The sequence below is a fragment of the Argopecten irradians genome, chromosome 9, assembly GCF_041381155.1.
Source record: "Argopecten irradians isolate NY chromosome 9, Ai_NY, whole genome shotgun sequence".
Classification (NCBI taxonomy): domain Eukaryota; kingdom Metazoa; phylum Mollusca; class Bivalvia; order Pectinida; family Pectinidae; genus Argopecten; species Argopecten irradians.
The window spans coordinates 21,488,819-21,512,654 of record NC_091142.1 but is presented as its reverse complement, the minus strand read 5'-3'; the positions used below and the strand labels follow the sequence as shown (position 1 = coordinate 21,512,654).

Genomic DNA, 23,836 nt, shown 5'->3' with positions numbered 1-23,836 from the left:
TAAACAAGATAGTATTATGCTTTTACACAAAATGTTGTCAAAATTGTTGCCAGTGTGGCAGACTATTACCCTCCGCTCAGGCTTATTATAGGCATTTCATTAGTAATAACTCCATTAATTGGGGATAATGATGAATACTATATAGTTTACTGAACTCCCCTTTGTGTCAGGGTTCGTGTACCAAATATGATAGAAATCTGTCTGGTAGTTTAGGAGGATTTTGCGGGACAAAGTTGTGTCTACAGATAAACGGACGGACAACCCGATTCCAGTATACCCAGTATCTGTCAGTTGACCTTAAGGAAGGTTGAAATGCCTTAATTTACAGTAAAGTAAAATCTTGACAGTGGACACAGGTCTATGGATCTATACATGACCTAGCTCTAGCTTCTTATAAGTCTTGATTTAACTTCCTGGAAAACATTTTTTTCCTTAATTAATAATTTAGAATACAATATCAGTTATTAAATTGTTTTGCTCAATTAAAGAAATTTCCAAGAAAATTTCACATAAAACTGAAAATTGAAAGAAACTCACCTACAATTTATTTTACTTCTTTTTGTTTTTGAATATTTTGATAACAAATTACGAAAGGAAAGAAAAAATCATGTTTTTCTCGAGAAATAAGAACCAGAGACTTGAGAGACTATGTAGAAATCCTAGCATATTTATCTAAGTTGACACCAGTCCTTCTTTCTGTTGAGCCAAATTGTTCAAAGCCAGCTTGTTAATCAACCGAACACTATCACATAACGGTTAAGTAAATTTACTTCTCATTTCAGAAACAAAATAGATATGTTCATTAGCATACGTGCCAGTCGTCAAGTTTCTTATCAAAATTTAAGATATTTGGCCATTTTTTTAAATTTCCAGAAAACATTCACCTACTTACCATCATTCTTCAAGAGTTGTCTTGAAGCAAAGGTGAACATTTTATTGATGATGAAAAGTTTAGGTGAATTCCACTGTCATTAAATTTTAGATTAAATAAATAACACTGAAAATTGCTATCAATTCTAGAAGATGTTAAAAGTTACGATAGGGCAAATATGCATATTCTCTTCTATCCTGTGAGAATTTAACTTTGATATGACTTTTTTTCTCAATGCAAACACATGCACTGTATATGAAATCCAATGATATTCTCCACAGTAGAGTATATATATGAAACAAGCTATGAAGACTTTGAACAATGGCATGCAGTAATTGATTGTTATACCTCCTCAAACCATCTCACAAAATCAGACCTAACTTAAACACCTCTACTATACATGCATTTCTTTACATATTTAATTTAATCCTTACCCAAAGAAACTGCTGTAAAATCAAAATAACCTTACAAATTAAACCTAAATCTGTACTACTTATGTTAAACTAGACAACAAAATGATGTACATCTGCTTTAATTCATTTAATTAAGACAATTTCCAATTATTTTGAAATTGGAATACCATCAATTTGATGTACGGTAGATTTTCAAGTTTTCAATAATCATGCATCAAGACATTCTCACTATTTCTAACATAAATCTGAAAAGATTTCAAAGATCTTTTTAATTAGAAAGGTTTTGACATGAACCCAATAAAGCAGCAATTTTCTAGACATACTCTCATAGGAAACTTATGCTGCAGAAATTTCCATTATCGATCCTAAGTATTTCAAAAAATTTGTATTTAATAAGAAACATGTAGAAGTCCTTTTTAGACTGCATACTCATTTTTTTTTTACTTCTGAATCAGAACAATGGGTAATCAAAATTTAGTGGCTCGATTTGAAATACATTATGATTCAGTTCATTTTTAAGTGAAAAGTTTTAGATAAAATGTTCTCTGTTTTCTCTGATAGTTCAAACATTCTACATTTCATCGACAAATTTTCACTTAAAAAAATGACATTAAATATTAATAACTTAATGCATAGGTAATGAAGAGATAATTCAATGATGAGGTTCTACCAACATATGACTATATATGAGAGAATAATGATTTGCCTGTGCATATCAAAGGTTAAAAAGACAACCTTTAAGGTCAGGGGTCAAGTTTACTCTGGGTTCATGCGTTAAGCGCGTGTGCACGCGCGTATTCTTTGGTCAGAGGTCATGTTATCACTAACCTTTCTAAATCCTCTATCCTCTTCATCATCTTCTCGTTGTCTTTGTATAAAAGTTGTTGTTCTCGTCGGATTTTATCTTTAGTAGCATGCAGATCAGCATTCTCAGTTCTTTAAAAAGACAATTTAAGAAAATGTCTAGTCCAATTTCTATTCAGGAGTAAATCCTGTTTTAAAAACGTAAATTTTAAGAAAGAAAATAATTGAATGCCTTATATTAATCATTTATCTTTTTCGTTGAAATTAATATCATACATATATCAACCTAATGTTTTAATCATCCATATATCTTTTATTATTTATCAGATATCATCATGATATTTTAAAAAGATGTAAAATTTTTGTTGGATACATGAATACAAGGATTATTTCTTTATCATTACCATCAAAAAAGTTAAGATTGATCATTTAAGTCTTAATTAAGATTATAATGTGATACACAATATTACCTTAGGGCCTCATTTTCAATCATATATTCCTGTAACATTTCGTATAAACCTGCCTCTTCAGATTTTGGGTCCTTCTTAGGCTTTTCACCAGCTGAAAAAAAGAACAAGTTCAATTTTATATCAGCTGCTTCTAAAACAAGAGGCCAAGAGGGCCTGTATTACTCACCTGGTTTGTAATGCCAAGTTAAGTTCTGAATACAGATTGATTGTTCTTTTCTAAAGGAATTTAAATATTTACCTGTATTTCCCCTATGAAGCCCCATATCTCCTGCCCCTAAGGGGGTCAGAGACAAAATTTATACAAACTCTATTCCCCTTCCCCCAAGGCTGTTTCTGGCCAAATTCGGTTACAATCCAACTAGGACTCTATGACTAGTAGCAAATTAAAAGATTTACTACTATTTCCACTATTGGGCCCCGTCCCTCCTGCCCCCAGGGGGTCAGGACCAAAATTTATACAAACTCTATTCCCCTTCCTCCAAGGATTTTTCTGGCAAAATTTGGTCAGAAACCATTGAGAACTCTATGACTAGTAGCAATTTAAAGGAAATGTTGACGACGGACGGATTGACGACGGACGCCGCGCCATGACAAGCGCACCGGCCCTTCGGGCCATATGAGCTAAAGATGGTATTGGTTTGCTTTGTTTAATATCCTAATAACATCCTGGCTTATTTAAGGATATGCCAAGATTAGAGAGTGGAGGAAGTCCGAAATACCCGGAGAAGAAACACTGACCAGTGGTCAGGTCATGGCGACTGCCCCACACGGGCATAATGATATGATCAAATCTTATATCATCTTTGCTTATGTATACATCTGGACCCACAAGCCCGCCCTCATGACGCCCGCCCTCATGACAGTATGAAATGATTTGGTACACTAATGAACTATAACAAAGCTAATGGTGTCATACTTTTGGCTTGTTCTTGTTCCTTCAGGAATTTTTGGTATTTTTCATCGCTTTCTTTCTGCATGGCAGCTTTGGTTTTCTCTGGAAACTCCAACTATTAATAAATAAATAACAATTAGTTAGATTAAATATAATAAATTCAAATTTCATTTTTTCAAACAAGAGGCTCAAGAATTTCAACAGGCATCAACACTTACTATTCAGTGTTTTTACCTTCATGCACCCATCTGAGGCCTCTAATGCCAATCAGAACCAATATTTGAGTAAAGACTAACATATATAGGGAGTTAAGACTAATCATTTGAGACTAATTCATATTGTATGTGCTATACATTATTTGTTTGACTTTTATCCTATTGTAATTGTGCAGGTGTTCAAAAAAGTGTTATCCCTATATATATTTTATTACAGTAAAAGGCTCAACTTTTAAGGAAAGACTTGTTTTATAAAATCTCGTATGAAATATACACTTCATTAAAGATGTTCTACTACCGACAGGACATTAACGATACCCATGATTTTAACAATAATTTGTGTTTAATAGTGTGTATATATGGGTAATAAGCACAAAAATTATATCAAATAATTTATTTTGCTTTTGGTGCATACAAAATCAGTGGTTCATAGGACTTAGTGCTATAGATTTTTTTCCGGAATGCAATTAACTAATTTTAATATTCTTATCTTGAAGAAAAATAAGAAGCACAAACTTTTCAATAATGGTAATTAATGGTGTAAAATTAGTAATTTTGGTTACTGAAGAAAACAATTTACCGAATGCTCTTGTTTTTGATAGAGAAAAAATACCATTTGATAGCGGTGGAGCATCTTTAAGATCTTTTACCTTACAAATGTAAATAAGTCCGTCTAACGTCTGGTTGGATCCAAAAACTACCAAAAACTTTTCATATTTACAGTACAACCTGCGTTAGTGACCATCTCTGTATAAAGACCTCCTGTTTACCAACTTCTTGAATTCCCTAATGAACAATTTTAACACAATTAAACCTGTGTATAAAAGCCATTTGGCTAAAATATTTTTCCTTGTGCTTTGTACGGTCTTTATACTAGACAGTTTTGACTGTTTGTCAGATTGTGTACCTGTTGGCGTAAATACTGGTTTTCATTCCTGAGTATTTTTATCTCTCTCTTCAGACTCATAATCAGCTTCTCCCTGGGGTCCTGAAGTAAGAGAAAAAAATTCAAATTCTTAATGATTTCATGATAATTTTAATGATTTCATGATAATTAATTTTTTTTTCATACTAAATCCAACTTCCTGATTGGCAGATACTTTCTCTGCATACTACTATGAAGAAAAAATCTGAGAATGGCATCAAAACTCAACGTTATTGTGATGTCCCAATCGAGACGTCAACATTGCGTATTGATTTAGAAAAAAATAACCCATGGGAAAATCAATGGAAAAGCATGTTAAAATGTATTTTTTGATATCATGTAGTCTGAAAAATTAATTATAAGCATTGATGTAACTATTTTTTAACTCGATGAAATAAATTTTGTTTGCAAACTTGTTACACAGATTCACACAGTTTGTAAACAAAATTCTTTCATACCCCAATGAAGTTTAAAAATAGTGACATTAATGCTTTAATAACTGGCATAGATACAGATTTTATTTTTTGTTTAACTTGGTTGTTTGTTTGGTATTTTTTGGTAAAGAGCAAAAATGATGAAATTGAAAGCTTAAATGTTCTTGAAAGCATAAGGATGTGTCTAAAATTTGGACAACACTTTCAAAAGCTTAAAGAATGATAAAACAACTTGAGTACATGACTTACTGTTTTTTATTTAAAGTCCCTTTTATGATAAACATCCAAGAATTAGCCTTAACATTATGAGAAACATTGAAGACTTACCATTTTGATTAAAGGTTTAGTTTTGATCTTCTTGGCCCTGCTGGCGTACCTCAGTGTGTTCATGGTCTCAGATATATGATGTGATGATGGAGTGATACAGGCAATCTGGATAACATACACACACAATCTAGTAAAATGTAGAATACCTACTTGCAATCAAATTTTAGCATTAATTTGATTTTGAACAAGTTAGTGCAGTGATGAATAAATGTACCCTGTATATGCAATAATTGCTGCACCAACAACATACAGACAGCACACACAAGTCTGGAGCGGGATATCCTTGCTGCTAAACTAGGTACCGTATTTGACCCAATACGCACCCAGGGCACTTAAAAAAATGATAAAAATGAAAAGGTGCTAATAAGTCAAAATTATAGCAAATCTATACCGTTTTAAGCAATTTTGGTCCTTTCTTATTCCTGGGCAATTGAAATTGAGGCCTCAAAAAGGGGAGGGGCGCTTATAGGGACATGGGCGCTTATTGGGTTGAATATGGTATTGTTTATGGTATACTACTAATGTCTAAACATTTAAAAACTGTGGCAAGTAGAGATTTGTTTTAATATTTACTGGTATTCACTGTTCAAATCCCCAGTTTGGTTTTTTTTTATCAATATAAAAGTATAATAGTAAAACACAGTTATAATAGACCTCTGAGAACTTCGTTATAAGCATAGTTTATTATACACATATCTTGACGGGAATGAAAATTGTTACGTTATAACCACAAATTTGTTGTAAATGTGTTTGTTATAAACATGTTTCAAATATCTAGGTAATTTGGTCCTCAGGATTTACAATTCATACATATACACAGTACAGCGTTGATTTTTTCTTTCTCTTATATGCTTTAATGCTGGTTCACACCATTAACCTGGTGCTAGACTCTAAAGTGCAAACCTATGTAAACTCACAGCAAACAAAAGCTATAGAGAGAATATGCATGAGAATTAAACGCTCTGACTGAACCCAGTATACGAAAATCAATTCTGCAATATTCATGCTGTCTCTCTCTCACATGATATAAATTCTACAGCTTTAATAAAATTCATAATTCATTCATTTGCAATAAAAACATTTACAACATAGCATACACATGCCACCGTAATGATTAATAATAAAACAAACAGGTATTGTCTTATATTTTGTATAAAAACTCCCATAGAAATGAGATATCCATCACGAAGAAATCAATAACTGCGACTTGACATTCAACAGCCGATTCAATATTGAATTACATTCGTAATGATATCATACATTTGTAGCTGATAAGAATCACAATATCTTTGTTTCTGACAAATCTTTTACAAGTCCAAGACACAACAAAACATAAGTATTGATTGGCGAGCGTTTCACAGGTAAATCAATATTTGGTATTAACAAGATATAGGACAGGTATGAATACTGACTCACAGGTACGGAGGCTGGTATAAAGGGCACCAGTATGAATACCAGTCGCCCAGTACTGGGCAGTGACACCATTGTTTTGTACAGGAAATATAATCCTCCTCCATATAGAGAAAAATATAATATCTTTAAGCTTCCTTAGATTCTAGTTTTTAAGCCTGATAATCTATAGCCATTCATGTCTTGCTGTGTTTCAAAGTTTCTAACTATAACATTCGTTTAGACTGCCTATTAGAAGTACAAGATTCTATTTCTCTTGTTGTTATTCTCTAAACTAACCATTAGAAATACAAGATTGTGTCTTCCTACTGTACACACATCTTTAACATTATCCAACTATTCTCAAGACTGCCAGCTAGAAGTACAAGATTCTATTTCTCCTAATACATCTAACATAAATATTGCCCCACAAAATTCACTGCCTAATCAGAAGTACAAGGTTCTATTTCTCCTATACATCTAACTTAGATATGTGGATATTGCTCCACAATCATCTACACTGCATAATCAGTGTTACAAGATTCTATTCCTCCTGTACTCATTGTGAACATTACCCTGTAATCCTGTAGACTAGCAGTACAAGATTCTATTTCTCCCATACACTTACCATGAGTGTGACTCCACTGCCGCCTAAACTATCAGCAAGAAGCTTTGTCAGTTTGCTGTCTCTGTATGGAACATGGCCCCCTCTTTTCCTGTGGTCACCAAGGCATGAAATACAGTTTCCTGAAAATGAAGATATTACATGTTTTCATTCAAGTAACAAACCGGGCTCAAGCCAGGGCATTACAAAGGATAACCTTGACCTAATTGAAGTGTTGTTAGATGACCTTGAACTTATTATTGAATTTGGTCAGAGCTTTACCAGATGACCTTGAACTTTAATCATCATAGCTATATATTTTTTTTGTGAAAACTCAGATCATGAAGATGTTTTGAAAACTCAGATCATGGAGATGTTTTGAAAACTAAGATCATGAAGAAGTTTTGAAAACTCAGATCATGAAGACGTTTTGAAAACTCAGATCATGAAGATATTTTGAAAACTCAGATCATTAAATTTGTTACTTACCTAACACCAGTAAGCTTCTGTTGATGTTATTGGACTCTATTAGGGTCTCTGCTGTAGAATGGGAGTCTTTTACTTTCTCACTCCCTGTAACATCCAGATCAACAAAATCATCAGAAACAAAGACGGACCATTCTCATCAATTATATGATTTCACAAAAAGATATGCCGTATTCGACCCAATTAGCGCCCATGTCCCTATAAACGCCCTTCCCACTTTTTGAGGCCTCGATTTCAATTGCCCACGCATAAAAAAAAGACCAAAACTACACAAAACTGTCTAGATTTGCAACAATTGTGTCTTATTAGCACCTTTTCAATTTTTTAAACGCCCTGGGCGCTTATTGGGTCGATTACGGTAGAAAAAAAATTATGGGAATTAGAGATTGAAAAACTTCATCTGCCGTAGAATGGAAGTCTTTTACTTTCTCACTCCCTGTAACATCCAGATCAACAAAATCTTTAGAAACGAAGAAAGTAAATTTTCATCAATTATAAAATTTCATAAAAATATATTTTAAATGAAAAATAAGGGAATTGGAGATTGAAAAAACTTCATCAATGATAGGCAAAAAAAAACCATACATGTTATTTCTTTAGCTGTTATTGCAAGTTACAACTATCTCATTGGAGAGTAAAACATTAGTTAAAGTTTCAAACAATGCAATTTACCATTACACTGTTCTTGAAAATTTCAATGAAAAGATAATCTTGAAGTATAATCTTTTAGCTTATATTACCACTTATCTAAAGGCTCTAAGAGTGAAACTTACTGAATATGCATGGTGCATAAAAACAAATTGGAATGGTACATCAAAAGTATCCTAATATGTCACAGCGATGTTTCACATAACCTATCAACCTATGTTTCACATAACCTATCAACCTGAACAGTCGTAAAATTGCACTTAAAAGTACAATCATTCAATTCCCTTAAATGCATCAGAATGCCATGACTCGTAGATTTTATTGCAAAAATTTCCATACCTAAAGCATCTATTTCATGCTGTCAAAGACATGTGGCGTTAAAATGCAGCCTTTGACCCTACTATTTTGGAATCGGTGATAATTTCCCGAAGTTTCTCGGAGTTACAATGTTACGGATAGGTTTAAATCTCTGTGTTATGTGGCTAAAGCTGTGGTAATCGTTTATATATACATAACTGTCACATCTGTTAGATTTCTAATGACACTATATAAGATGTGGGTGACAACTCTTTGTACTGTCTGTGTGTCTTCTATCGGATATCAAATAGAATCCCTGCTATAATTTACATGGAACCAAAACCTATTTGAGGGCAATTTATAACTTATCAAGATCTGTGTTGAAATGTGGACTACATTGAAAATTTTTAAAGCTCAACACATTCGTGACATGTACCAGTTGAAATTAACAAGCTAATATTAAATAAAATTGAAAATTAAGTGAAAACATGATTCACTACAGTATATCATGTATCATCTATGTTGTGAAAGTTTGAAAACTATATTCCTAATCTAAATGTTATATTTCAAGTCTGAACATAACGTTAACTTCAAGCCATATGTTATGTGTTTATGATTCCAACAGTTGCAAAATGCAAAATATTTAAATTCACTAGCCAAGAGACTCTCAGCTTTCAAAACATGTTGCATAGCTTCCTGTAAATGACATGAACATAAAATCATAATTAGGATGAAAGCTAGAGTGTTTGTATTTCAGACAATTAACCCACCTGCAAGATCCACAAAAGTGAGTTTTCCTCGTTTTGTGACGTAAAGATTCTCATCATCGGGATCCTGCAGCTCAGAGTCAATGGACAGCGTCATCATACTGTGGCTACGACTTGATGTTTCGTTTAGACCATGTGACCCCGTCTGTCGGTACTTCATTCCTGTAATACAAAAGGGGAGATAATTAACTTCCTTTATTTGCTTGTTTGTCATAAAGACATTGGAGAGAAGTTGGAGTAACTGGAGAATAATCACCGTCCTTCGTTTGTAGCTTGTACAGTAACAATTGATTTATGAATTTCAATCACAATTCCGGAACAGCTTCAGAGTAGGTCGGTTTAATTTATAACAACCCAGTCTCGCTCGCCCTCTCCAGACTTGTACATACCAAATTTTACAGTAAAGTGTACAGTAACAGTAATGGGGTTTGAAAACAATTTGGCCAATACTGGGAGCGAGCTTTAAAATCCTTCTTTTAAATAGCAATTCAAAGATTTTGAATTTCAGAATCCATGTCACTGTAGAATTGAATTGATTTGAATACCACAATGGAAATGTATGATATACAACACCAGGAGGTGTATCTTCCAATAGGAATATGGCACGGTAAAGCCATGTAATAAAGAAAGTCCTTCAACAGATATGGATTTTGTACATGCAGTGATATCAAATTGTATGAAATTTCAAGACAACAATAGGAACTATGTGGTAATCCTCACATAACTTTCGTTATGTATACCAGGTAGATGAAAAATGTTCCATAGAAGGAATTAAAACATAGTAGATGTACATGTAATATTCATGAACCTGTAAAAGTCTTAATGCTTTAAAGATTTACTGGTGTACTGTGACGTTGGTAAGTCAGTACTACAACCACACATGAACATCATAAACAACTTTTAGATGTGTAGGTGTTGTCCCAATAATTTAATTTGTTTATTCACTGAAATACATCTGTGAATGGTAACACCCCTGGAAATCAATTAGCTCTTGTCATTTCAAGCCAAACTTCCCCTGGTAAAACACACTACAGATTATGAGCCGTTTGGACAAAAAAAAAAATCAAATGCTTGTTTGGTTTCTTAATTAAATAATAAAATAATATAACCAAAACAAATACACTATATATACAAAAACTTGTAATTACCCAATATCAAAACTATTTTTAATCAATATCTATATTCAAATTAATACATTTATAACGATTTCAATTTTCATGTTTGTTTTTTTTATTATTATTTTGTTCTACACATAACCAATTTCCATTGTCCTATACATTAGCTTTTACAACAAACATTAATTTCTATGGTGTTAATTTTCCCTCCAGTGGCTCAGAAAGCTAGAAATCCAGCTCAGCATACCAGTTTATTCAAAGCAACATTTTTCTTTGCTATCTCGCTATCCCTGAATTCCTCTTTCATCTATTTCATTCTTTCAGATCACACCTTTCAGCATCAATCGATTTTTAGAAGCCTTCAAAGTTTGAAAGTCTAAACATTTATGTTTTCGAAAAGAGACCATGACAAAATGAAGTTGTGAATGACTGGGTGAAGCTAACCAGTCTTTACCCAGACTAATTTGTTAGACACATACATAATTGATATCTTCCTATACCACAAATACAATTCTACACCAGCCATACTGACATGACATTACAGTTACTATAGCCCACATGTAAAGCTAAACAGAAACTCAACAAAACTACCATTTCAATCACTTGACAATTCATTCAACATGTTGAAATATACATGTATGACACACCTTTAATATAGAACTATTATCAACATAAAGTGAGCAGCAATATTTCAAAACTGTAATAACCGATAATCTCTTCATTAATCTTTTTTATTATATATTGGAATATAACAACAAGGGTCATTTACAGAAAGCAGAAGTTCTTGGAGAAAAATCATCAACCCTATTTGCTAACTAGTACCAGCCAACTATGGTCAACTATGTAGAAGAACAGGTAAAAATACACAAGATTCCTGTTGATTGACAATCAGAAATTGAACCAATATGAAAAAAAACAAGCATTCTCCTTCAGCTTTGTGACAGACCGATTTAATGTACAAACCACACCGAACCACTCCTTTTGTAATTTCAGTCATCAGATATGTACAAATTATGCTCAGTGCTGCCTAATGTACCTATAGGTGTACACCAATAATGTTAAACCGATGTCAACCCACCTATGCTGTACTGCATGTGTACAAAACCAACTATCAAACTTTGACCTTGGTAGTTTGTGTTTTATTTATTTATAATGTATGATGTCTCCTTCTGATACAACTGAATTTCACCTAATATGATTTCCTAATGACTAAATAATCTGATGATAAAATCAAGATGTCCCAGTAGTAGTGAATTAATACACATACCCAGGCCGCTTAGGGAACCAAAATGTAAGTATATTGATGAAAAAAGCTCTAAAAATGTCAACCATATCTGAACTGGTACTTATGGCACATTAATCTGTCACAGTAAACATGCTTTCCTTTGAGCCGCATTATCATATTTCATGATTCACATGTGAATATGAATTTCATGTAACATGGAATACAATGCTGATGTTATAAGCATTTATATAACTCCAACTTCTTTTGTAGAATAGGCGAGACACTTCTACTGACAAATACAGTCAATGTACTGATAATTTTTCTGCAGGTACTTTTGTTTAGTTTTACAGCCTATTAACAGCAAGGGTCATGTAAGGATATGCCAGGTTTGATGGTGGAAGAAATCCTAGAAAAAACACATTGATCAGCGGTCAGTACCTGACAAATGCCCCACATGGGATTCAAACTCGCAACCCAGAGGTGGAGGGCTTTTGGTAATAGATCGGGACACCTTAACCACTCGGTCAGCACAGACCCCTGTAGCTACTCCAATGTAATTAGAGTAAGGGACAAATTGGCAATATTGGTCATGTTAAAGTACTGTTAGTATGACTATGCATGCAATTATACCAATTTGTCCCTTAATCTAATTACATTGATTTTAAGTGAGGACACGTTTATTTTCTACTTAAGTTTTTGTTGCATTGCACAATACCTCATACAAATTACTAAGTGTATTGTTCCAACTATATACCATCAGACATTTAATTTGGAAAACAAAATAAGCATATTAAGTAAACTTGGCAAAATTTCAACTCAAATCTTTTATGAAAGTTTTCTATGAGTAAAGGGGTCTTTGGTCCCCAAATGGCAAATAGCTGCTATTATTACAAAAATGAAAGGTAAAATGATGTGGAAAGGAACAGATTTTGTAATAACAAAAGGTCGCGTCATTTAACTAGTCGCTGACATTTTATCGGCAGCCAACTGGTCATGGATAATACCTCACCCCAAAGTAAACATTTGTTCTCAGATAGGTACCAGCCAATTCAAACACACAAATAATCGCTTCAATTACTCGAGATTATTCATAAGTCTGTGATTGAGAATGAGATTTTCTACATAGAGGCTATCACCTCTGAATTGCCTCTCAACACTTGTATAACATTTAGATCTACACCTAGATATATTGATCTTAAAATTCATCAAGGGACAGATTTCTAAACAAACTTCTTCTAATTCTTCAGTTGAGACGAGATTTTCAACTGAAGAAAATGAGTTCCTTTACTTTTCCAAACATATTACACATTGTTACCAACGGAATGCCTTGATATGTATTGATTTTCAGTGTCTATGCATGGATGGTATAAAACAAATTTTAAGGTATTGTGTATATATCCAGAGATCTGATTCTGGGGTCATGTCAGATATTTGTATTCCCCCTTGTAGGTAAGATACCGAAGTATACTTCAGAATTGTCACCACACACATGGCAAGGTCCCTTGAAACGACCTTGAAAACCATAGCAACACTATAACCTCAAGTAAGAAGTTCAATCCAAGGAACATCAATTAAATATGGCATTTTGCCAATTTGAATTCTGGGTATATATATATTTCATTGGTTAAACAGTATGAAATGAGAATATGTGACAGTAAAACATGTTGATAACAAATTCATTGTTATAACTAAATACTTCTTATTCCCGTTAAAGTTCATAGAAAATTCAAGAAATATGAATATCATGAAACTATGCTCATAACAAAGTTATTTCGATGGTCCCCAAGGGATTGTTATAACTATATTATACTGTATTCATTTTGTAATAAGCATGAAGATTATGGGGTGGTGTGTGAAAATAGCATTATATCAGATCCTTTGATCATCACCTAAAAATTCTGTCATTAATAATTCCGATCTAAGATACCTTCTTGTGATTCTGGTGTTTCTCCCGACGGCTCTGTCATGTCTGGTTTTGGAAGCCCTATGCTAATGTCTTCGATGTCGAAACGAAGAGGTCCCACAAGAGCTCCCTGCTCTGTCTTTAGGTAACACATGTATATATCCTTCCCCTCGTACACACCTTCCACATCCTCCTCTACATTAACATCGTCTAAATCATCCACATCCGGGAATTCATACCCAGTCCTACTACCTATACTCTCCCGTTTCGGTTTATCAGAATCTTTTTTCGTTTTCTCTAACGGCTCCACAATGTTAAGTCCATTATTCGTCTGTTTATTTCCATCATGAAATTCTACAGTCTTTTTTTGAGTTGATTCCTTTGCTAAATCAGATCTCTTTCCAGACATTATACCTTTTACAACAGGGTCTCCAGTTTTTTTATCCTCCTTACCGTGACCTTGACCTACTCTGGTTACACCTTGGTTGACCTCAGACCTACTCTGTGAGGTTTGACCTAAAGCATTTGCTGGTCGTGTGACCCCTGACCCTCTAATAGAACTTTTCGTCCTTGAATTACTCCTCAACAAGTATTGCACATTGGAATTCTCCTTTGAATATGGATTACCAGATCTATTGTCAATTATCTGTGATTCACTCCTGCGACCCCCCTGATGGAATAGTCCACTATTGCCCTGGTCCGGTATCTGTTCACTGAATGGCCTTGACCCATTGATATTGTCTGTTTGTCGTGGTGGAGGGTGGGATCTTCCACTGTACTGAGGAGGGGCTATATGTTGTGGGGATGGGTTACCATAGTAAGGATCAGGACCTAATGGATCACAATTTCGCTGGTCATTACTTGTGTAAGGTTGGTTAAGCCTTGGTGTGCTGTGTGTCGGACTGTCAAGAAACCGTAAATCAAGTGGTTGGAGTCCATTTCCAAACCCATAAGACTGTGGAGGTCTATGGCTGTTTGAACCTGTCTGAGTGTTAGGTGGGTCAGGATGTCTCAGTTGGACCGTGTCCTGTCCTCGCCGGTCCGTGTCCTGTCCCCGAAAACCTTGGGATCGCTGTTGATAATTGGGCTCCTCCCTCACAAAATTTCTCTGGTTCTGTTCCTGGGGATTCAATCTGTGCCTTGGTACAATGCTAGGCAAGTCACCAGTCTCATTGCGTCTCCTGTCAAAATTATCATACGGGTGATCTCCCCTTCGAGGGTTATCCCTCATTGGGGGCCTATTTCCATCTTGATCGTATCTTGGGAAATTCCTATAATCCGTTCCCCGATTTTGATTTCGATCTTGTCCATTATTTGCTTTCAGATCATAATATCGCTGACGATCATTTTGAGGAAGTTGGTAACCTTGCTGGCCCCTTGGGGGTCCTGGGTTATAGACTGGAGGGTTCCTTAACTCTGACTGTTGGTAGACAGGTCTGCCTGATCCCGTTTGTTGTCTGTCCTCCATCGGGTTCCTCATCCTCGGAGATATCATGTATAACACACTCTTACATCACTAAAACATTAACACTTAAACATCCTGGCAGGCACAGTCAACATCAGGCACCAGGGAAATATTCTGAAGGTTTAAAACCACTTGAATCCACTTAAATCTTTTAAAATGTAACACTTTACAATATCTCCCCTACAGGCACTTATACATTTAAAGGAGATTTCCAAACTCCGGGTATACAAGCTTTCCCGATCAATTCTTGTAGCACCTGAATGTAAATCAACACAGATCTCATAGAAAACTTTGTAACTCGCATATTTTTCTTCAGGACATTGATATATATGTCACCATCTTAAATTCACATTCAGTTGTCCCGGGGAAATCTCCCGGCCATTATCGGCATTCCCGGTCAACAAGCCAGCGATTTAGACCATCCTGAAGCAGACATTAGTGGAGAGCCTATAGGTGGACTTCTGATAAGCCTCTACTGAGTAGTTGACAGGAAAACCAATTAAATCCAGTACACCAAACTCTGTAAGTCTTTATTCCTTCTCAACAAACATATTCAAATAGTTAGGCACAAACAAGTAAAATCCACTGAGTTCTGTATATGTATAAAGCACAGGTATTTTATAAATAAAACTTGTATTTCAATCACTGTGTTGTACACACTGTATTAATAGCATAACCATCCAATGTTATGAAAGAATGTAATATGAGGCCATTATGTTAACCTTTTGAAAATTTTCATAAATGCCTGTTTTATAGAACGTGTCTCGGCTCTCCCTGAAGTGATAATACCATAAAGACCGACTTTTGTTGGTTGATTTTCTGCTTTCAAGAGCCATATATATTCATACGAACACTTCAGTGTGAGTTATTATCCACAAAGAATTGTTCGGGGATCTTTTGTCGATGTAGAACATACATGAATGTCTTATAGACTTTGGTCGTATGAATAAGGAAATATCACCAAATATATATCCACACCTGTAGATCTACACCTTTTAAAGCCTCTATAATATACGCGAGTCACAAATTAAATTCCATGCGTGATCAAACGCCTTGTGCTGAAATCTAGCATGAATCTTCCAGTAGAAAATAAAAGTTGGACAATATACATGCTCAGTGTAATTCTTCTCTCCAGTCTAGTATACATAACAATGTCACATAACGGTATCTAGTGTCACCGTAAAGGACCCTTTTACACCACTGAACCGTGCCGTGTAATCCCTCTTACTCGGAACTGTTTTATATCCCGAAGGGACCAAAGGTGTTTTGTATTGGTGTACAGTAGCGAGTCGCTCGGGCATACACAAACAAATACACACAGAGATATAGTTTAAATGTTCTCACTCCATGTCGCCTCTTCAAACCCATTACAGGTAATGGTATGACAATGCTAGCTCCACCCCTATACCTACACAGGTGTATCTTACACGGCCTCCTACCGGGTAACAGGTCTGATGGTAGATCATGTCATGATACAGCTGTATCCCCTAAAATACTCCATAATGGAACAGTTTTCACAGAAAATGCTACATAAACCTGATTGTTATATACTTTTAATGATGTTATAAAGAATATACAAAATACAACACATAGATCCTAAAATTATACTCCATGATGGAAAATTTTTCACAGAAAATGACACATAATCCTGATTAGTAACCATACTTTCATGGATGTTGTAAAGTATGTATAAAAATACCACATGTAGATCCTGGCAGAGATGTAAAGTATGTATAAAAATACCACATGTAGATCCTATCAGAGATGTAAAGTATGTATAAAAATACCACATGTAGATCCTGGCAGAGATGTAAAGTATGTATAAAAATACCACATGTAGATCCTATCAGAGATGTAAAGTATGTATAAAAATACCACATGTAGATCCTGGCAGAGATGCTGGTACAGTTGCGCTTCAAAATTTATGGTATAAAATCCCAAATGGCAGTGATGTTTAGTATTTTTTAATAACTTCACTGATGCATAGATGATGATGATAATGATGATTGACACAGCGTTGTATAAATTCCAGAATTCCAGAACTGATCTGTATAAAATCCAGAATTCCAAAACTAATCATGTTAAGGTGTATCCCACGTCTATGTAGAATCAGGGTGTAGATAATCTTAGTTAATGCTCACACACAAACCCAAACACGATAAAGCTTCAAAAATCTACTGCACAGTACAGTATTTACCTGTAAGTCAATAACACACCTGTATTACCTGTAGAAAATGAGTACAGGTAGATTTGTCTAGGTATGAAGTCAGTGACAGTACTACAATACAATACAGAATCTGTTATCAGTTAGTCCAGGTAAAATATAACTCAAATAATTTATGCGAACAAAAAAAAAACCAAGAAAAATATAGTATGGACGTGCCAATAATGTTTAGCGTCAGTTCAAACATTAATCAATTCAGTGACGGAAGCTGACAAAACCACAGGTATTAGGTATCGTTCAGCTATTTGTATGCCATATCCAAGAGGCAAAACAATCCATAACGCTGACAGCGGCCAGCGGGACAGGTTCCTAGACCGATAACACATATTGTGTGGTCAGTCATATCATCACCTTGACCTCCTCATGGTCAAGCAATAACGTACAAAACAATAAGGTGCAATAAGTTCATGTTTAATCTTTGATCGGTAACTGTGCTGCATGTCTGGACATTACAGCTGTCCTTTAGAGATGGGACGATAGCATATCAGTTTTATGTGAAAAGATCAATCATGTATTGGATTCCGGGTGGAGGATATGTATGTGTACACATTAACACCATGTTTAGTAATGCTTTTAGATGAACCACTTCAGTCTCTCATTAACGAACATCAATCCTCTATGTAAAATGCTTTCAGAGTTTTAACTGTCGAGTTGAATCTTATTTCAACAAAGCTATTGTCTAATTTCTAAAAATGAATTTTAATCAATGAATTACTCTCTTCTAATGTTAATACAGGTGATTTCTGTTACATGCAATGCTAAGCCTAATGAAAACAAAGTGATTCACAAACTTGCATATTAAATCAAAGTTCTATACAGTGGAGTCACAATAATCTGGATGCTGGGTAGTGCTAGGAGGTCCAAGGTTTGAACCCCAGTCTAGCTGTGGCAATAGCATGATGACTATACCTATATATTACTACACCTTTTTGTACAGACATTTAGCGCCTGTCATTTTTCTCAATAGTTAACTTAACACAATGTCACACAATATTATTTAATGTTACATAAAACAACCGTTCATCTCCACAGGCTTTTAAATTTATTAATTACACTATTGATATTTTTTTCATTACTCCAATGTGTACCAGCTACAAATAGAGTTTTCTATAACAGTTCACACAGATATGAACTTTGTAGTGATTATAATTGTGAATCAAAGAAACACCAATGACGTTAACCCAAGGCTTATAAATTGGAACGTCGTGGTCTATCAGCGAAAATCAAACACCCACAACGATAACCTAGGGCTCGTGTTAACCTCATATCACAGAAAATCAATCTTCTTTGTTGTCTCCTACGATAAAACTATGGGCTCTGAACCAACCCCAGCATTCATAACTAGTGAAGGTCTACCAGTCATGCAGATGAACACAGCATCACGGTACTGTATGTTGTCATGGTTGATTAGAGTCCAGGAAATGGAGGGTTTAATTCTATACTGTAGTGGGAGAAGATCTAGAGGACTGGGTTGATTATCGGGGATAGTTAGGACACTAACTAGAGGTTCTGGATCCGAACCCCAATCTGGCTGCTACAGGTATATTTTCTCCCCTCAAGTTACACTAAAATAGAGAACTACCCTCCTTACATACCAGAAACGGAAACCTGAAATCTATCTTCCATGTTTACATACTGGACTCAAGTACACTAAAGTGAGGTCATATTACAGATCAGGTACTTCCTTGAAGGGGGGCTATAGTATTAGAATTCTTGTAACAAGAGGCCCAGAGGACCTGTATCGCTCACCTGGTTTGTAATGCCAAGTTATGTCCTGAATACTGGTTCATTGTTTCATTTCTAAAGGAATTTTAATATTTACCTCTGATTCCCCTATTGGGCCCCACCCCTCCTCCCCCCAGCGGGTCAGAGGCAAAATTTATGCAAGTTCTGTTCCCCTTCTCCCAAGGATGTTTGTGGCCACATTTTGTTACAATCAATGCAAAACTCTAGGACAAGTAGCGATTTATAAGAATAACTTCTGTTTCCCCTATTGGGCCCCGCCACTCTTGTCCCCGGGGGGTCAGAGCCAAAATATATACAAGTTCTGTTCACCTTACCCAAAGGATGTTTTTGACCATATTTGGTTACAATCCATGCAGAACTTTAAGACAAGTAGTGATTTATAGAATTACCTCTATTTCCCCAATTGGGCCCCGCCCCTCTCGCCCCCGGGGGGTCAGAGCCAAAATTTATACAAGTTCTGTTCCCCTTCCCCCAAGGATGTTATTGGCCAAATTTGGTTACAATCCATGCAGAACGCTAGGACAAGTAGCGATTTATAGGATTTACCTCTATTTCCCCTATTGGGCCCCGGCCCTCTTGCCCCTGGGGGGGGGGGGGGGGGTCAGAGCCAAAATTTATACAAGTTCTCTTCACCTTCCCCCATGGATTTTTTTGACCAAATTTGGTTACAATCCATGCAGAACTCTATGACTAGTAGCGATTTAAAGGAAATGTTGACAGACGGACGGCGGACGGACAGACAGACAACGGATGATGGACGCCGCGCCATGACATAAGCTCACCGGCCCTTTGGGCCAGGTGAGCTAAAAAATTAGATACAGCATACCAATAAGATCAGATAGCAACCCGTCGACCAGCTTGTTAAACAAATCAGAGGTCTTGGGTTAGAATCTAAGTGGAAGAAGCTAATCACTGGATGCAGGTTTCATCATCATTTACTAGGTAGTTTCATTGATAGGGCACCTGTCTCCACTTTTGACTGGTTCCAGTCTGCATTTTACCTCTACTATATATGTATGGCAGTGAAGGAGATGAACTTTCAGAGTGAATACATGTACATTTGTATATCTGAATTGTGACATGACCTGATGATAGACCCATTGACCAGGCCCAAAGATTTTCTGAGTACTTTTAAATCAATTTTTATTGAGGTAAGACGTTTGTAACCTTGACTAAAATAAATATTTCATAAAACATCTATTTACAGAATCACACATAAATCATGTAATTGATATTGTGATCACTGACACACAAATACTCTCAAGTTACTTTGATGGTATAGTTAACTTATTAATCCCTGTAGACACATTTGATGGTATAGTTAACTTATTAACCCCTGTAGACACATTTGATGGTATAGTTAACTTATTAACCCCTGTAGACACATTTGATGGTATAGTTAACTTATTCACCCCTGTAGACACATTTGATGGTATAGTTAACTTATTAACCCCTGTAGACACATTTGATGGTATAGTTAACTTATTAACCCCTGTAGACACATTTGATGGTATAGTTAACTTATTCACCCCTGTAGACACATTTGATGGTATAGTTAACTTATTAACCCCTGTAGACACATTTGATGGTATAGTTAACTTATTAACCCCTGTAGACACATTTGATGGTATAGTTAACTTATTAACCCCTGTAGACACATTTGATGGTATATTAACTTATTAACACCCCCCTGTAGACACATTTGATGGTATAGTTAACTTATTCACCCCCCTGTAGACACATTTGATGTAAGTTAACTTATCCCCTGTAGACACATTTGATGGTATAGTTAACTTATTCCCCCCACTTTGTATATATTTCCTGTAGACACATTTGAAGGCTATATTAACACATTTTATTAACCCCCTGTAGACACATTTGATGGTATAGTTAACTTATTCACCCCTGTAGACACATTTGATGGTATAGTTAACTTATTCACCCCTGTAGACACATTTGATGGTATAGTTAACTTATTCACCCCTGTAGACACATTTGATGGTATAGTTAACTTATTCACCCCTGTAGACACATTTGATGGTATAGTTAACTTATTCACCCCTGTAGACACATTTGATGGTATAGTTAACTTATTACCCCTGTAGACACATTTGATGTAATTATGGTATAGTTAACTTATTCACCCCCTGTAGACACATTTGATGGTATAGTTAACTTATTACCCCTAGACACATGAGGTAAGTTAACTTAGTACACATTTGATGGTATAGTTAACTATTACCCCTGTAGACACATTTGATGGTATAGTTAACTTATTCCCCCTGTAGACACACTTATTTGATGATGTATAGTTAACTTTTACCCTGTAGACACATTTGATGGTATAGTTAACTTTTCACCCTGTAGACACATTTGATGGTATAGTTAACTTATTACCCTGTAGACACATTTGATGGTATAGTTAACTTATTACCCCTGTAGACACATTTGATGGTATAGTTAACTTATTACCCCTGTAGACACATTTGATGGTATAGTTAACTTATTCACCCCTGTAGACACATTTGATGGTATAGTACTTATTACCCCTGTAGACACATTTGATGGTATAGTTAACTTATTCACAACCTGTAGACACATTTGATGGTATAGTTAACTTATTCACCCCTGTAGACACATTTGATGGTATAGTTAACTTATTAACCCCTGTAGACACATTTGATGGTATAGTTAACTTATTAACCCCTGTAGACACATTTGATGGTATAGTTAACTTATTCACCCCTGTAGACACATTTGATGGTATAGTTAACTTATTAACCCCTGTAGACACATTTGATGGTATAGTTAACTTATTCACCCCTGTAGACACATTTGATGGTATAGTTACCCTAACACATTGTGTAGTCTATACCCCTGTAGACACATTTGATGGTATAGTTAACTTATTACCCCTGTAGACACATTTGATGGTATAGTTAACTTTACTTATTAACCCCTGTAGACACATTTGATGGATAGTTAACTTATCCCTGTAGACACATTATGTTTACTATCCCCTGTAGACACATTTGATGTATAGTTAACTTATTACCCCTGTAGACACATTTGATGGTATAGTTAACTTATTACCCCTGTAGACACATTTGATGGTATAGTTAACTTATTACCCCTGTAGACACATTTGATGGTATAGTTAACTTATTACCCCTGTAGACACATTTGATGGTATAGTTAACTTTCACCCTGTAGACCATTGATGTATAGTTATATTCCCCTGTAGACACATTTGTGATGATAGTTAACTTATTAACCCTGTAGACACATTTGATGGTATAGTTAACTTATTCACCCCTGTAGACACATTTGATGGTATAGTTAACTTATTCACCCCTGTAGACACATTTGATGGTATAGTTAACTTATTCACCCCTGTAGACACTTTGATGGTATAGTTAACTTATTCACCCCTGTAGACACATTTGATGGTATAGTTAACTTATTAACCCCTGTAGACACATTTGATGGTATAGTTAACTTATTAACCCCCTGTAGACACATTTGATGGTATAGTTAACTTATTACCCCTGTAGACACATTTGATGGTATAGTTAACTTATTCACCCCTGTAGACACATTTGATGGTATAGTTAACTTATTCACCCCTGTAGACACATTTGATGGTATAGTTAACTTATTCACCCCTGTAGACACATTTGATGGTATAGTTAACTTATTAACCCCTGTAGACACATTTGATGGTATAGTTAACTTATTCACCCCTGTAGACACATTTGATGGTATAGTTAACTTATTCACCCCTGTAGACACAATTTGATGGTATAGTTAACTTATTCACCCCTGTAGACACATTTGATGGTATAGTTAACTTATTCACCCCTGTAGACACATTCTTATTCACCCCACATTTGTGTATTATACCTGTAGACACATTTGAAATTAACTTTACCCCTGTAGACACATTTGATGGTATAGTTAACTTATTCACCCCTGTAGACACATTTGATGGTATAGTTAACTTATTCACCCCTGTAGACACATTTGATGGTATAATTAACTTATTAACCCCTGTAGACACATTTATTGGTATAGTTAACTTATTCTCCCCTGTAGACACATTTGAGCTCTTCTAATTCAAAGGGTAGAACAGTTCATCATGAACTTACAGGGGTGAATGAAATTTCTCTTTTTTCTTTTCTTTCTTTTCACAGTTCAGAGGTCACAAAGACACACCTTTAATTTGTTGCATGCATTAAAGTAAAAAAAAGTGGAGGGCTAGTGGTTTGAGGAAGTCAAGGAACTCAGGCCATTATGTAGCCCTGAGATAGATTGTTGGACGAAGGAATCAAGACAATTTGGCCACCTTAGTTCAGAGGTCGGAGAAGAAATCAGACACATAATGGTTTAATACATGCACTATAGCCAACAAATGAAGGGCTAGTGGTTTGAAGAAGTCAATAATGTAATGTAGCCCTGAGGTGGAGAGTTAGAGAGTAAGGAACCATAATCCCACCTCCGGATCATTAACACACATTATGACCCCTTTCTCATAATAAAAATGAAATCTTTGATTGGTTGTATATCTAGTACTCTAACATTCGATGTCGCCCAAACTCCTCCCAACCTCCCAACTT

At 35.3% G+C, this 23,836-nt stretch overlaps 1 protein-coding gene across 1 annotated transcript in view; it reads right to left on the bottom strand.

Moving 5' to 3' along the window:
- LOC138330628 (uncharacterized) overlaps window positions 1–23,836 on the bottom strand; it is a 56,984-nt gene that overhangs the window by 7,761 nt on the left and 25,387 nt on the right. Inside the window, exons 9-18 of the mRNA XM_069278180.1 lie at window positions 13,810–15,292; window positions 9,546–9,704; window positions 7,834–7,917; window positions 7,369–7,487; window positions 5,352–5,456; window positions 4,573–4,653; window positions 3,475–3,565; window positions 2,559–2,649; window positions 2,113–2,220; window positions 1,306–1,317 (exon numbers count right to left, since the gene is read on the bottom strand). Of these exons, the coding sequence (XP_069134281.1) occupies window positions 1,306–1,317; window positions 2,113–2,220; window positions 2,559–2,649; window positions 3,475–3,565; window positions 4,573–4,653; window positions 5,352–5,456; window positions 7,369–7,487; window positions 7,834–7,917; window positions 9,546–9,704; window positions 13,810–15,292 (2,333 nt within the window). The remainder of the gene's footprint in view (window positions 1–1,305; window positions 1,318–2,112; window positions 2,221–2,558; window positions 2,650–3,474; window positions 3,566–4,572; window positions 4,654–5,351; window positions 5,457–7,368; window positions 7,488–7,833; window positions 7,918–9,545; window positions 9,705–13,809; window positions 15,293–23,836) is intronic.